The sequence below is a fragment of the Meles meles genome, chromosome 4 (genome assembly GCF_922984935.1).
Source record: "Meles meles chromosome 4, mMelMel3.1 paternal haplotype, whole genome shotgun sequence".
Classification (NCBI taxonomy): domain Eukaryota; kingdom Metazoa; phylum Chordata; class Mammalia; order Carnivora; family Mustelidae; genus Meles; species Meles meles.
This window is the reverse complement of record NC_060069.1, coordinates 67956944-67972133: the sequence shown is the minus strand read 5'-3', so window position 1 is coordinate 67972133 and position 15190 is coordinate 67956944. Positions and strand designations below refer to the sequence as shown.

Sequence of the window (15190 nt, the reverse complement as noted above, 5' to 3'; positions counted from 1 at the left end):
AATAAAATTAATCACAGACCTATCTATTTACATTTATGTATAGAAACACACAGTAATAAGAAATCTTTACACATTACTTTTTCACACCAAAAGGGACTATTGAGAAGGGATGTCCCTTTTACTCTACACATTTGTAGTGTCTGTACCTTAGACAACAAAAGCATATTCGTGTTTTATTTAGGCAATATAACAATTAACAAAATAGGGGCACCTGCATGGCTCAGGCAGTTGAGCGTATGCCTTAGGTTCAGTCATGATTCCAGGACCCTGGGATGGAGCCTTGCGTTGGGCTCCCGGCTGAGCAGGGAGCCAGCTTCTCTCCCTCTCCCCGACTCGTCCTCTCTATAGCGCACTCTCTCTCTCTCTCTCTCTCTCTCTCAAATAAATATTTTTTTAAAATTAACAAAATGAAGCTCTTCAATCCACTTCCTCAGAAAAAAACACTGATTAACAATTTGTTATGTATTACAGATATTCTTCTTGAGTTATCAAGCAGATATATAATTTTTTTAAAAGTAAGTTAAATGACAGGAATTGTTTCCAGAAAGATGGAACAAACATACTTTTCCCTATTCCTGCCCCTATAGAACAGACGTACTTTTCCCTATTCCTGCCCCTAAATACAACTAAAAACCCTGGATGTAACATATACAATAAGCATAAGAAGGTCCTGAAAGGTAGAAAAAAGCAGACTGGCTAGGGACCTCAGAACACACAGGACCATGTGGTTGTGGGCTCCCTGGTTTTCCTTTTCTCTTATATAAGCCAAACTTGGAGCTAAAACAGTGTGTAACCCAGAAACACAAACGGGGGCAAACCAAAAAGCGCCCCAAAAGAAGCCTGCTCTTTCTAGCCAAATGAACAAGAAAGAAACTCCCTAGCAACATAGAAAACTTGGATAGTTGCTCTACTCCAGCCAAACACCACAGAAAACAATGTGGCCCCAGCCACACCAGCAAAGACTTCCACCTACACCAGGTTTTAACAAGGCACCTCAATTGCCATAATCCCTCCAATGGATAAGCATCAGAGAAGCCGCGGTAGAGAGCCAGGACTTTTATCCCAGCCATGCAGGAATAGACTACCTCCACAAACCCACCCCATCCCTAAGGTATCAGTGGAGACCAAGCGGGGAGCCATAAGATGGCATTCTTATTCCCTTCCCACAACTCCTCCAGCCAGGGACGCATCCATGGAGGTCTAATGAGGAGCCAGAACTCTCCCCTGACTCAGGAATTTTGAGAAGCACCCTCTCAGGTGTCAGTCTACCCTCAGACGGTATTAAGGAGTTGGCAACATTCCCTTTCAGAAGTCAGGAGCCAAAATGCAAAGTTTAAAACAATCCATAGTCTCAAATACTCAAAATGTTGAGGTTTCAATCAAAAATCACTCATACCAAGAACCAGAAAGACCAAAGCGGAATAAAAAAGACAACAAGTGGATGCCAACACCAAGATGAAAGAGATACGATAATTTGGACAGATTTTAAAGCAGTCATTATAAAAATGCTTTGAATAAGCAACTTGAGCGCACTTGAATGAAAAAGCAAAATCTCTCAGCAAACAGAGATATAAGTAAGAACCAAATGGAAATTTTAGAACTGAAAAACAGAATAACCTAAAGAAATAACTTAATGAGATCATACTACACATTTTTGCTTTTTTCACTTAATATCTAATGAAAATCTAAGTCTCTCTGTATACATATATACAGCATTTTTTGTTAGCTGCAGTATTCCTCTGTATGAGTTAACTATAAGTTAATCTTTGATTAATGGGCACTTATTTATACTGTTTATAATTCTTCATCATTATAAGCCATGCATATTTGCATAATTATGTCATTTTTACATGATTATCTGTCATAATTATCTATCATTTTTAGTAAATGACATCACTAAAAATAATAGTGATAAGTGAAAGGGAATGCACAATTTAAATTTTCATACACAATGTCAAATAATCCTCCAGAAAAGCTGTACCAAATACATTCCCATTGATAGTAAACTAATGTATCTACTTTCTCACATCTTTGCCAACAATGGGTATTGGCTCAATGTTTTTGTTTTCTAATTTGAGAGATGTCACTATTATTTTAATATACATTTCTTTATTACTAATATGGCAAATACGTTTTCACGTTTAAAACCCAGAAATAGTCTTTCTTTTGAAAATTACCAGTGCAGGTCTTTTGTGAATTGTTTATCTCACCACTATAGAAGAGCCCTTGTTATGTCACAAATAAAAGCTGGTTAACCTATAAGGTACAAATATATTTTCAACCATTTTGTGTTTTTTTTTTAAGTTTGTTGATGCTTTAACTGGTTAGGGTTCATTTTGACAAATCAAATTTAACCAAATCTAAGTCCTGTTCACTTAAAGTACAGAGACAACAAACTAAACCCTCAGTCCCAACTAGTTTTAGAGCCAAACAATCATAAAACCACCACTCTCACATACTGATCAGTGTCTAGAATTAGTCTTTCTGTTTTAATGAAGGAAGAAGAGGATGCTTGCATCCACTATTTACCTATATATTCAATTAACAATAGACTTCTCCAGTTTCCCCAGGTCCTAATCCACTCTTTAATAATATTCCATTTCCCTACTGGGATCCCACTCCTACTTTAAACCCAAGTTAATCTGGCTAAAAACTTGACAACCTACGATCCGGTCCTTTATTATACTAAAAGCTGGACCCTTCCCCACGGGCTTTCACTATTAATCTGGAACCCTACCTTGAAATAACCAAAACTGAAAATTACTAGACTGCCCCCTAACATGGGTCATTAGTATCATTACCTAGAGATTTCTGCTACAAGGTTCTGCCCCGCTTTTGGAGACTGACCCACATTCACTAAGCTACCCTGGTATCATAATTTGGATTATGTCTACTAGTTGTAGATTGCTACAATCTACTAAGGGAGCTAGTCAACTCCCTTAAGCTATTATTCAGCTGGGATCAAAAATGAAGCAAATGTAATGCATTACTCCTTTTTTTTTCCTGGACATCTGTTCTCCCTGCTTATTTCTTTTCCTCCACCAACCAGTCACAGATTCTGGCATACTTTATCATATGAGGCTGCCTGGTTTATGACAAGCAGCACTAACAACATCATAAAAAATAAACACAATCACTGGAATTATAATTTCTGTGAAAGTCACATACATAAAATCATAATGAGAGAAAAACAGTTTAAAAGGATACCTTTTAATAATTTGAAAAATTAAAAAACACCTCTTTATCCACATATACCCTAATGTTATTCCAGTATTTCATAGAATAAAAAAACTATCTATAATTTTTTAACCAGACCACCAATGTTTATGAATGACTGCCTTAACTACCAATGTATTAAAGAAAGACATGACATCAATAATCATAATTACAGTTATTAATGCTTAGGGCTAGATTATACTACTGAATTTTTTATTTTCTTCAGCCTAACATTTTCAAGTCATAATTTATTACCTAATTTTACATGTTCCTGGATACTTCCATGCTAAAAAAGAACAGAATTTTTTAATTAAAAATGTCATGGCCTAGTCGGTTAAGCGTCCAACTCTTGATTTCGGCTCAGGTCATGATCTCAGGGTTGTGAGATTGTGCCCCACAACAGGCTTGGCACTGGGCATGGAACCTGCTTAAGAGTCTCTCTTAAGAGACTTAAGAGTCTCTCTCTCCCTCTCCCCTGCCCCTGCCCTGCCTTTCTCTGGCCCTATAAAAAAAAAATAAAGTCAGATCAATATCCAGAAAAATAACCGTGTGTGTGTGTGTATGTGTGTGTGTGTATAGATAGATAGATAGATTGATAGATCATATAGATATAGGTATCAAGTCAGGAAAGACCAAACCCCTAGACAAAGAAATACAGTACAAGTTCATCTTCAATTTCTTAGCAATCTACAAACTAAACTCTATTGGAGTCAACTTTATAAGGTATCAAAATATTATCCTCCTGGATCAGGAAAAAATAGCTGGTAAGGATATGATTAGGTTAACTTAATGGATCTCAACCAGAAGCAGTTTTGCCCTCCAGGAAACATATGGCAGGGTCTAGAGATATTTTTGGTTGTCACACTGTGGCAAGGAGGAAGGCCATAGCCTACTAGTATCCAGTGGCTAGAAGCTAGGCAGGCTGCTAAGTATCCTATAACGCACAGCATAGTCCCCCCACAGCAGTGCCCCCACTGCTCTATAGCTACAGTGATGATGCAGAGAAATCTGGAACTGATGAAATGTGAATATGGACTACACTATCAATGCTAAATTTCCTGAATCTGATTATTTTCATGTCGCTCTGTAAGAGAACAACTTTCTTTCTGGGAAATACATATCAAAGTATTCAGAAATAAAGGAACATGTCTCAACTTACCTGCAAATGGTTCAGAAAAAGATATGTCTATATGTGTATATGCAGAGAAAAAGAATGAATGGTAAAGCAATGAGCCAAATGCTAACAACTGGTGAATCTGAGTAAAGAATATACAGAAATGTTTATTATTTTTCCAACTTAAATTATATCAAAATAAAAAGTTAAGTATAATCATGCCTGAAAATTTCTTTCAACTGGAAAACTTTATACAATTTCCCAGTATTTATGTGTAATACAGCCAAGCAGATTTACTCCTTTCTCAAAATAAATTACATTATCTTGAATAGATACTTGTAAATTTGGTCAAGATAAGTAAGCATAAGCTGAAAAGTATTAATTTCTAAAATGTGAGGTGCCCAGAAAAACCTAGAAACATTTATGCGTCAAGGGTTAACATTCTTTAGTATATTATAGTAAATCACAGTAAATGCGTGACCTAATACCCCTTGCACTGTATATTTCAGGTTTTCAATACACACTGAAAACTGCAAACATTTTGAATCACGTAAGATCTGAACAAAATCAATGGTAAAACATGTATAAGAAATAATACAAAAACATTTTTTTTAAGACTCAGATTTTCAGAAGCTTAATATTAGTTCTGGATTCTTGAAACTTACCACTTCTATTTCTTGGCACTTATTACTTAAGAAGCAATCAACAAAATGCAATAGCAACTTTGTAAACAGTAACAGTTCACTTTTAGAAAACAGTAATTAAAATTTTTAAATCCAGGAAAAAAATTAGGGCACTTACAGATGTCTGGGACATACTTGACTGTTGTGTGACACTTCCTGTTGGGGATGTAGATGGTCTTCCACTGGACAAACTTGCCTAAAATAATAAGATCTATAAAGATCTTATACAGATCTATAAGAATCTAAAGTTAAAAGCTTTTAGTACCAGCATACCACAAAACCATGATAAAAGTTAAAACGTCTGTGTTATAAACCAATCCATTTCATAGCCAACATAAATGAAGCTTTGGCCAAACAGATTAAGAGGAAAAGAAAAAGCTGAATGATGAAAACTGAGGACCCAAAGGCTAATCTTATTTTAATAGCTGCACTCATTGTCAGTTTTACTCATCAGCTCTCTGTCTTCTTTGAAGTGAAACCACCCATAACAACATTATGAAAAAGAAATTGTAGCTACGTGAAGTGCCAGTGGGTTTCAGTTTCCTAACTTGTATCATGAACACGAGGTTATTTAAAAGTACACTATGAAGAAGAAGCAACAGCTGGGGATGTGTTTCTAACAGAAATAACTATTTTTCAGGTTTAGTCCACTAAGATCCTACTTTAGTAAGAAGATTTAAGATTAAATCTCACATGTAGTTTTATTTAAATAAAGAGACTAACAAAAATCTTTTTTAAAGCAAGTATTTAATCATAAAATTATCCTGTTATCAGTAGGAAAAGTATGTGTGGGTATGAGAAAGCTTCATGGATACTATTTTAGATAGGAAATTTCTGGAGTGATACATATTAAACAGTGGCCACCTCTGAAGAATGAAAAACAGCAGTGAGTCTAGAAAAGGAACACTTCTACTTTACCTCTTATAATTTTATGCAGTTCAATTTTTTAGTGAATGTAAATTACATTAAAAAAATTATCACTGAAATGTAAATACAATTCATGTAACCTGAAGTATTCACTGTTGTACCTAGAATTTTATACACACATTCCTGACACTTCGCACTGAATTTCTGCAGTGCAAATAAAAAGCAGTGGGACAAAAGCTAGCGACAGAGTACCATATAAGACATAGCCATATTTGTTTCATTAACTTCTATTTGGCCACCTATTAATTTCTTTAAGAAAAAATAATCAGAGGATATTTAAGGATTCTGAAATAACTCCCAACATATTTGTTTTCAGTGATTATCCGCAAAGAATGTCAACTTTTCCTCGACGTTGGCCTCATGAACTCTCCATTTATGGAAGTCTCACCTGAACAGCAGCGAGGCTCTGCAGCTGGGAGCTGCTCAAGTGCTGCTGCTGCAACGCGGCTGTGTGCAGCATCAAGTGCTGCTGCTGAGCGGCGTACATCTGCTGCAGGTACTGAGCGGCGGAGCTGGGCGGCCGGTGCAAGGCCTGCTGAATCACCTGCGGGCAGCCAATTGAACCAAGGTCAAACATGGATCTTAACGTTCATCTGAACCACAAAATAAAGTATGAAAGAACAGGCAGTTGAGAATTTCACTGCTTTAATATTTAATGTCAAGTTTATTAACACAGTTCTCTCCTAGTTACACATCACTGAGATGCACTAATCTATACAAATTAAAACCACCCAGAAGAAACAATTCACCAAAGAACAGAAGAGCCAAATGAGCACTTGAAAAGATCTTCAATCTCATCAGTAGTCAAAATTTATAAATTAAAACAAGATACTATTCAGGGTGCCTGGGTGGCTCAGTGGGTTAAGCGTCTGCCTTCAGCTCGGGTCATGATCTCAGGGTTTTGGGATCAAGTCCCACATCGGGCTCTCTGCTCAGTGGAGAGCCTACTTCCCCGCCCACCCCCCCAACCCCGCCAGCTGCTCTACTTGTGATCTCTCTCTGTCAAATAAATAAATAAAATCTTTAAAAAAAAAAAACAAAACAAAACCAAGATACTATTCTCCAACTTTCAGATGAATAAAGATTTAAAAGAATACTACCACTAAATGGGAAAAAAGATACTCTCACAGTGTTAGTAAGTATGGAAACCGGTATAACTATTTTGGATAAAGCTTAATAGAATTCTGGGCTTGGGTGTAGAGAGGAATATGCACAACCCTGCAGTAGTTACAAATAGTAACACAGAGGTGCCTGGGTGGCTCAGTCGGTTGAGGGTCTAACTCTTGATTTTGGCTCAGGTCATACATGATCTCAGGGTCTAGAGATTGAGCATCATGTCGGACTCTGCACTGGGCATTGAGCCTGCTTAAGATTCCCTCTCCCCTCCCCAACTCTCACTCTCTCAAAAAAATAAAATAAAATAAAAATAGCCCTGTAGATCCATTCTGCCCAGTACAGCAGCCACTAGCCACGCGTCTCCTGAGTAATCACCAATGTAGCTAATGCAACTAAGAAAATTAGTTTTTGATTTTACTAAAGTTTAATATAAACAGCCACATGTACTTCGGAGCTACTGTGTATTGAATACAAACATATCTACACTTATCAACAACACAAAAATTCCCAATATATTATTAGGTGAAAAAAGCAGATTACTAAATGGTGTATTAAGATACCATTTTTATATTAAAATATTTAAAAGAATATTCAGAAAAACATTAAAAGACTCCCGGGAGACAACTAGATTTAAGGTGATTTTTACCTTCTCGTGTATATTTTTCTTTAAATGTCTGAAAAAAATCTGAGTAGTATTATATTAATAATCACAAAAAATTATAAGGATGTTTCATGTTTTAAATTATTAATTACTTTTTAAATGTCTTTTAAATGTCAGATTCCTTTCAACATAGAATAAACTATTTTAACTAAAAAAATTCCTGAAAAAGTGTTACTGTATTTGTTAATGAAATATAAAATCTGAGCCTGAAAATGCATAAATAGATAAATGTAGGAAAGTCAAATATTCTAAAAAACAGAGAAAAATCCTTTATCTGTCCAAACCTGTAACTCAGACTATGCCAGTCCTCTGCAACCATGTCCCAAAGTCACATCATGCCCACAGTGACTCTTAAACAGCACAGAACCCTAACCTCAGCATCAACCACAGAGTTTTCAGAGCTAAGGGAGGAACAGAGCCATAATCCTACAGCTTGAGGTCTGTCAGGACACCATGCGCCATAAAGCAATGAATCTCTTTATTTAAATTCCAAGAAAATATATTTCCTTGTGTTTACTTTCATGTATACATATCTCATCTCTCCAACTATAGACTGCTAAACCTGCTACAGACTCTTGTCACAAAATCAATGTAGGAGTTTGAACCTTAGTAGCAGAAGACTATAGACCAACATTAAGTGATAGAGAATTACAACAGTATGTCTTTTTGGTCAGGTAAATCTATATATGTTCTTTAAATTACATAACAAAACTAAAATCAAATTGAAATAAGAAATGAGTAATCTATTTGACACATTTTTGTCAGAGTGTAGTCATTTCTTTTATCATCAACATAGTCTTTCATTTCCATTCAAACCACAGACTCATGGAAGAAGGACTCGTTAAATACAAGTTAAAAGATAAAATACACTGTTCTTAAATTATTTCTCTAAAGAAATGAAAAGGGCAAAGAGTAGTCACAGGAATGAAAACAAATGCTGGAAGGTATTAAAGAATTCCTTAGGTAATTCAATAAATATTGATTTGATTACATTTTGGGGGAAACAATTACACGCAACTTCATAAGAACCAGTGTTAGTGCTATTTGTGAGATACATGTATATCTACACATTTCCAGTTAACACTTTATTTTTTATTAACACATCCAGCTTAGGTAGAAACTAGAGATCAAAATGACACAGTAAAATATCACATTCCTGTGTCCTTTGCCTCAAAGAAAGGTGAAGAACATTAATAACACATTCCTCATTCCTGTTTGAACTTTTGCTGAACTGACTCAGTCTCCAACAATTTTGACTCCACCCCATGGTAACTTCAGAATCCAAAACAACAGAACAGTGAAATAGCAATGGAGTGGAGAGAGGAATATCTTGCAAACAACTAAGTTATTTCAGAGTAGAATGAAATTATGGAGATCAGGTACAACAACAACAACAAAAAACTCAGAGTGGTTAAAGGCACAACTCTAAAACCAGACAATCTACTAGCTATGTGAATTTAGGAAAAGTTATTTAGCCCATTTAAAACATCGGTCTTACCACCTATAAAATGGAAATAATATCTATTTCACAGAGGTGTGCCGAGGATCAAGAGAGATAATCCACGTAAAGCGCTCATCAAACGCTTGGCAGATAGCAACTGTTCAATAAATACTAGATATTATTATTGACTGGGCATATATATTGTGCCCCACACAGTTCTATGCTTCCTTTAATCCTCATAACTGGGGTGCCTGGGTGGCTCAGTCAATGAAGGCTCTGATTCTTGGTTTCAGCTCAGATCATGATTTCAGGGTTGTGAGACTGAGCCCCCACAACCAGCTCAATATGCCGCTGGGAGTCTGCTTAGGATTCTCTCTCCTTCCCTTTCCCTTAGCCCCTCCCCTTGCTTGAGCTCATGCACTCACACTCTCCAGCACTCTCTCTCTTAAAATCTCTCTCAAAATCTTTTTTTTTTTTAAATCCTCATCGTAACTAAGGAACTAGGTGGTCTTATCCTCATTTCACAGTTTCCTGATGTGCAAAGAGATCACGCCCCTCATCCAACACTACATAGGTATTAATGATTAAGAAGATGGAATTCAAAGAGCATATCAGACTGTAATGCCCATGCCCTTTTTATGCAATACCATATTGTCTCAACATCCATTATTATAAAGATTAATTTTCTCAACCAAGTGAAGACCTAAAACTTTTCCTAGTTAAATATTCCCTTCCCCTTTTACCCCTAGGAGCTTTAAATGGATCCTCCTACTTAGGTTCTTAGACCACTTGAGTTTTAAATGAACCTCTTAACACATCTACAGACCTCAATAGAGCTTCCTAAGTCTTTATTTTGGGTTCAAATACAAAGAACCCAGAAAAACCTAGAGCCACTTTGCATATCAAGGCTGTAGGTTGAGTTTCTCCACATTGCAGCAGCACCTAGAGTCCTTTCAGTTATAATTTTCCTGACATATGGTTTTATAGGCCACCTGCTGATAAACATAAGCCCTCTCAATAGGATTATTAAATAACTTTTTGATTGTTTCAAACATTAACAATCCTAACTGTACTCATTTAAAGAATATCATGTGACTCATCTGAGGATGTGAAACAATAGCTTCATCTGGCTTAAGAGAAAAGTAATGACATCCTAAGTCTCAGTCTACCACGCATTCGAACCGAAATACCTGTACGGCATGTCGGTCCGAGCCACTGTAGACAGAGATCTGTGGTTGCTGCATTCGAGAGGAGGAAGTGGTGATGGTGGTGGTGGTCGTGCTGCTGGTTGTTGTCGACACAGAAGATGTGCCAGGGTTTGGTTCACTATCCATAGCTGTACTGTGGTCCTTGAATCTGTCAGATAACACAAAGGATTTGCATTGGCAAAAGCATTATTTCATGGGCTTTAAAGAATATTTAATTATTCAAAGAAATAATCAGCAACAATCTAAATTTTTAAGACCCTCCCAAAATGGCATACATCGCACACAGTCACCATAACCACTTAGAAAGGAAAAGTACTTCGCAAATATGTAGCATATTTGATAGTTAATACCTACTAAATCTGCACTCAAATGATTCAGGATATGCAACTTAAATAAATCCTGGCCTAAAGTTTATCTTTCCATTATTAAAAGATAAGTGAAATGAGAACAGGTTTATAAGAGAACACTAAACTACCTAAAAAACAAATGCTTAAGCAGCATCAGAGTACTTTAAAGTATTTTTTTACGTTCTTTTGCCCATACCAATCACAAATTGAAGTAATTCTTATCTATATATTAAAACAGGATGCCTAAGGACTTGTGTTAATTAGGTTATTTCTGGTTACCATATGCACTCTGCTTTAAAAACATGTTCTCTTATTAAATAATTTAAAAAAAATTTTTTTAAGATTTTATTTTTTAAGTAATCTCCATATCTAACGTGGGGCTCCAAGGGACACCTGGCTGGCTTAGTGAGTAGGGCATGTGACTCTTGACCTCAAAGTCCTCTTGAGTTTAAGCCCAACACTGGCATAAAACTTACATTAAAAAAAAAAAAAAAAGGTTAATTGGGGTGCCTGGGTGGCTCAGTGGGTTAAGCCTCTGCCTTTGGCTCAGGTCATGATTCCAGGGTCCTGGGATCGAGCCCCACATCGGGCTCTCTGCTCAGCGGGGAGCCTGCTTCCTCCCACCTCTTTCTGTCTGCTTCTCTTCCTACTTGTGATCTTTCTCTCTGCCAAATAAATAAAATCTTTAAAAAAAAAGGTAAAAATAGTAATTTTTTATTAACTCACACTGGCTTTTCCCTTATTAGTCTATAACATTGTCCTTACTACATCTAATAACTCTGGTTACACTTATTAGCAGATTACTCTGGGAAATCAGAGAAGCACCTGACAACAATTTTCCCACTTCCCTACAAAAGTGTCTTTTCACAAAGAATTGCTCCAAATTCTGAAAACAGCACAATTATGTCATTTTCCCCACATCTGAACAATAAAGTTCATAAAGTACATTTTTATACCAGACTTTCTGATTTCTTCCCCTCCAATACTGCAAACTCACTTCACTATTGTGATATAAACTTCCACTTCACCTTGAATCTATACTTTAATTCAATCAAACAACATTGTATTTTAAGTCAATTCTGAAGCCCTCAATATTGTTAGAAAGTAGAACTACAATAGTTTTTGTAGAGTTAGAAATGCACCAGAATGGTGAAAAGCACACCTGTGAATACAATAGTCTTATCTGCCTTTCTTAACCCCTCTTTTCTTCTGAGAAACAAAATTTGACACACATCACATCAGCATCATTGACAAGAATGTTAACAAGAACACTTTCTACTTCATGAAAAGACAAAGGAATTGGCACTAACTATGCATGCATACGCTATTCCCATATGGTGTCCTTTTATGTACAAATATTCTTTGTTCTTTACATCATTTATGTAAATAGTATTTATATGCTCCTCAAGGAATTAAAACTAAAAAGAAAATTCAATTTAATAAGTGAAACGAAAACAGTGGAGGAAAACAGCTGACTTCACTTTTCTGATTAGTAAATGAGTCACACATCTTTATGCTTCTCTGGGGTTTGTTTGTTTTTTTTTATAGTTTTTCAAACTGCCTTCCAATCATCAAATCACAGCATCACATGGTAACTGTTCAACATCATTCAGATTTAGTGGTAGATAAGGTAAACTTTTTACCAAATTACTGGCTTCATAACACTTACAAAACGTAGCAGTAATATGCAAAAAGCCAACTTAAATTCTGGTCCTTTTAGAGTGGTATTCTATGCAATCATGTGGTCAAACTCAGACCTCATGGTAGGTTTGTTCAGTAACAAAACAAAAATGGTCACAGATAATCCAAATTCTAGGCACAAGTCTAAACATCAATGAGTAGAACTGGCCAAACCATTGTACTGCATTTGGAGACCTGGCACAAAAGAACAATTTTGCTAACTCCACCGTCTGTGCGTAGTACTGTCTGCAAAATACAGCTGGCAGTCCTGGTGCCCAAGAGGCCTACCCAGGAAACACTTAAGTTTGAGTAGCTAGCGAAGGATACCATCACACCACACCGCCACCAAGAATATGGCCCTCTAAGGTGGCATCAACACTGCAGCCAGAGACCCAAGGGAAATAAGGTCTTTCTTCTGGGGTGTTTTCTGCCTAGCCAGACCCGCAGGAACATTTCCCCCCACCACCCTCCGCTCCAAGGCCCGCGCTGGGACACCTTCTCCACGCCTCCCAGGGGAGGGCGGTGAGCAGCCTCGTCTCAGGTTCTCCTACCGAGAAGCAGTGGGGTGACGCCGGGGCGGGAAGGAGGGGAGCGCGAAGGAGGCCTGGCAGTGCCCACCCAACCCTCCCCAGCCTCCGCGGGGCCCCGGCGCGGGCATCCGTGACAAGGCTGCCCTCGGGGCCCACTTGCAGGGATGACAGCGCCTGAGGAGCCCTCCAGGACTCAGCTCCCGGAAGACCCCAGCGATCGGGGTCCCTAGGGTGACTCTGCGCGCAGGGCCCGGCCGATTTGGGATCAGATCGCGGAAGGGGCGCTCCCGCCTGGAGGGAACCAGACCCGTACAGTTGGCCTCCGCCCCCCGATATGGGCCAAGCGGAATCCCCAAGGATAAGGTAGCTCTTGGGTCTCCCTTTCCCTGCACTGCCCGCCAGAAAGCCTTGAGCTTTCCCCTTAGGGGACATGTCGCTGCCCCACTCGCCCCCCGGTTACGACATCAGTCACCAGCAAGTCACTCACTCCGCTTCCGCCATCTTCTCTCCTCCATCACTAACACGGGCTGCGCATGCGCCTCCCGGCGGCCAGCGGAGGGGCGGGGTCGACTCAGCCCGGGGGCCCCCAAGGTCACGTGGCGTCCTCGGCTTCCAATCCCCACTCCCACCTGAGGCCTTGCTCGCTTTGGGAAGTGACCAGGTTTCCTTTTCTCCCGTCCACCGCTCGCTTTCTATCGCCTAAGGTCTCACTCTCGAGAAGGGATCTGTAACCGAGAAAAGTTGTGTTTAGACTGTTAAATTACATATTTAAAGAACATCTCAAATATACAAAAGCCTATGTAAATTGCAGAGAGTGAGATGAAAGAAAATGCAAGAAGACTGGATGCTTGGAGTTCAGTGGGAAAGGAAATACTGTGGTGGTGCAGGGCTTGCTAACTGGGGCTCAGTGGAACTGTGGGTCCAAACCAGCAGTTCCTCTCTCAGGCTCAAAGATAGTGTTCCAGTCGCTGGTAAGGTTAAGGAATCACCTTGATTACCCTATGAGTATCGTTCATGTCTACAACATGAATTTACTGCGCACTTGGTAGGGATTGCAAACTTGAATACGAGAGATAAATTTGCTAGTACGTTTTACTGTTCAGTATATATGCTAAGTCCTCTGAGGCAGAATGAGACAAAGAGGAGTATTAAAAAGTCCCTGTCTTCCAGGAAGTCCTAAATTAGAGACTGGGGAGAGTTTTGTAGAAATATCCCTGTAATCTAAGTGTTCTGAAACAGATCCGTTAAGTGCTTTGGAAACCTTAAGTTCACAGAATAATCTTTACTACACTTAACAGGAAAAAAAAAAATGTACTGATCACAAATAATGTCTTCTTTTGGTATTTCTTCAGATGGTAGAACTGCATTAATTTCAAGACCTGAGAAATAAACTGATATAAATCCATCATGAAGTGTCATGTGGTCTAATGAAAAGTATACTTAATCTCGGAAATCTTGTGTTTCAGGCTCTCCCTAGGGTAGGGAAAAGAACACTTCCAATGTAAACTAAATTGTCAGTTTACGCTCCCCCCTCACCTCTGAGAACATGGGGTTTTTTTTAATTTTCTTTTGTTAAAAGACTTTATTTTTTAAGTAATCTCTCCACACCTAATGTGAGACTCAAATTTATAACCCCTGGATCAAGAGTTGCACACTATACCGACTAAACCAGCCAGGCACCCCTGAAAATGTGGTTTCTTTACCTTATTTTCCTCTCTGAGAGCAGTGCCTTTCCTACTACTCCTAGGAGAACTCCCTGAGAAAGTCCCCTTTGAAAAGTCCCTGTAGATACTTAAAAATAAGATATCATCAGTTTTTCTTTCTTTTCTGACCTGCTCATATGATGTCATTGTCATTTGACTCTCAAGAATCAACTGTCCAAGGGCACCTGGGTGGCTCAGCGGTTTAAAGCCTCTGCCTTCGGCTCAGGTCATGGTCCCAGGGTCCTGGGATCGAGCCCTGCATCGGGCTCTCTGCTTAGCGGGGAGCCTGCTTCCTCCTCTCTCTCTCTCTCTGCCTGCCCCTCTGCCTACTTGTGATCTCTATCTGTCAAATAAATAAATCTTTAAAAAAAAAAAAAAAAAAAAAAAAAAAAAAGAATCAACTGTCCATTGGTATTGCTGAAATTTCTTTTAGAGAAACAAAGGTAAAGAAAGCACGGTCTTTTTTTTTTTTCCAAATATTTTATTTATTTATTTGACAGAGAGAGAGGTCACAAGTAGGCAGAGAGGCAGGCAGAGAGAGAGGGAGAAACAGGCTCCCCACTG

General features: G+C 38.4%; 1 protein-coding gene across 9 annotated transcripts in view; it reads right to left on the bottom strand.

Annotated features, from left to right (window-relative positions):
- Positions 1-13519, bottom strand: part of PHC3 (polyhomeotic homolog 3) — a 77865-nt gene extending 64346 nt beyond the window's left edge. For all 9 annotated transcript variants that reach the window (XR_006818111.1, XR_006818112.1, XM_046003863.1 and 6 more), the window contains exons 1-4: positions 13411-13519; positions 10349-10514; positions 6329-6484; positions 5132-5209 (exon numbers count right to left, since the gene is read on the bottom strand). Coding sequence is in view for 7 of the 9 variants with exons in the window: in XM_046003863.1 (XP_045859819.1) it covers positions 5132-5209; positions 6329-6484; positions 10349-10514; positions 13411-13424 (414 nt within the window). In the remaining 2 variants the exon portion in view is untranslated. The remainder of the gene's footprint in view (positions 1-5131; positions 5210-6328; positions 6485-10348; positions 10515-13410) is intronic.
- Positions 13520-15190: the final 1671 nt, after the last annotated feature.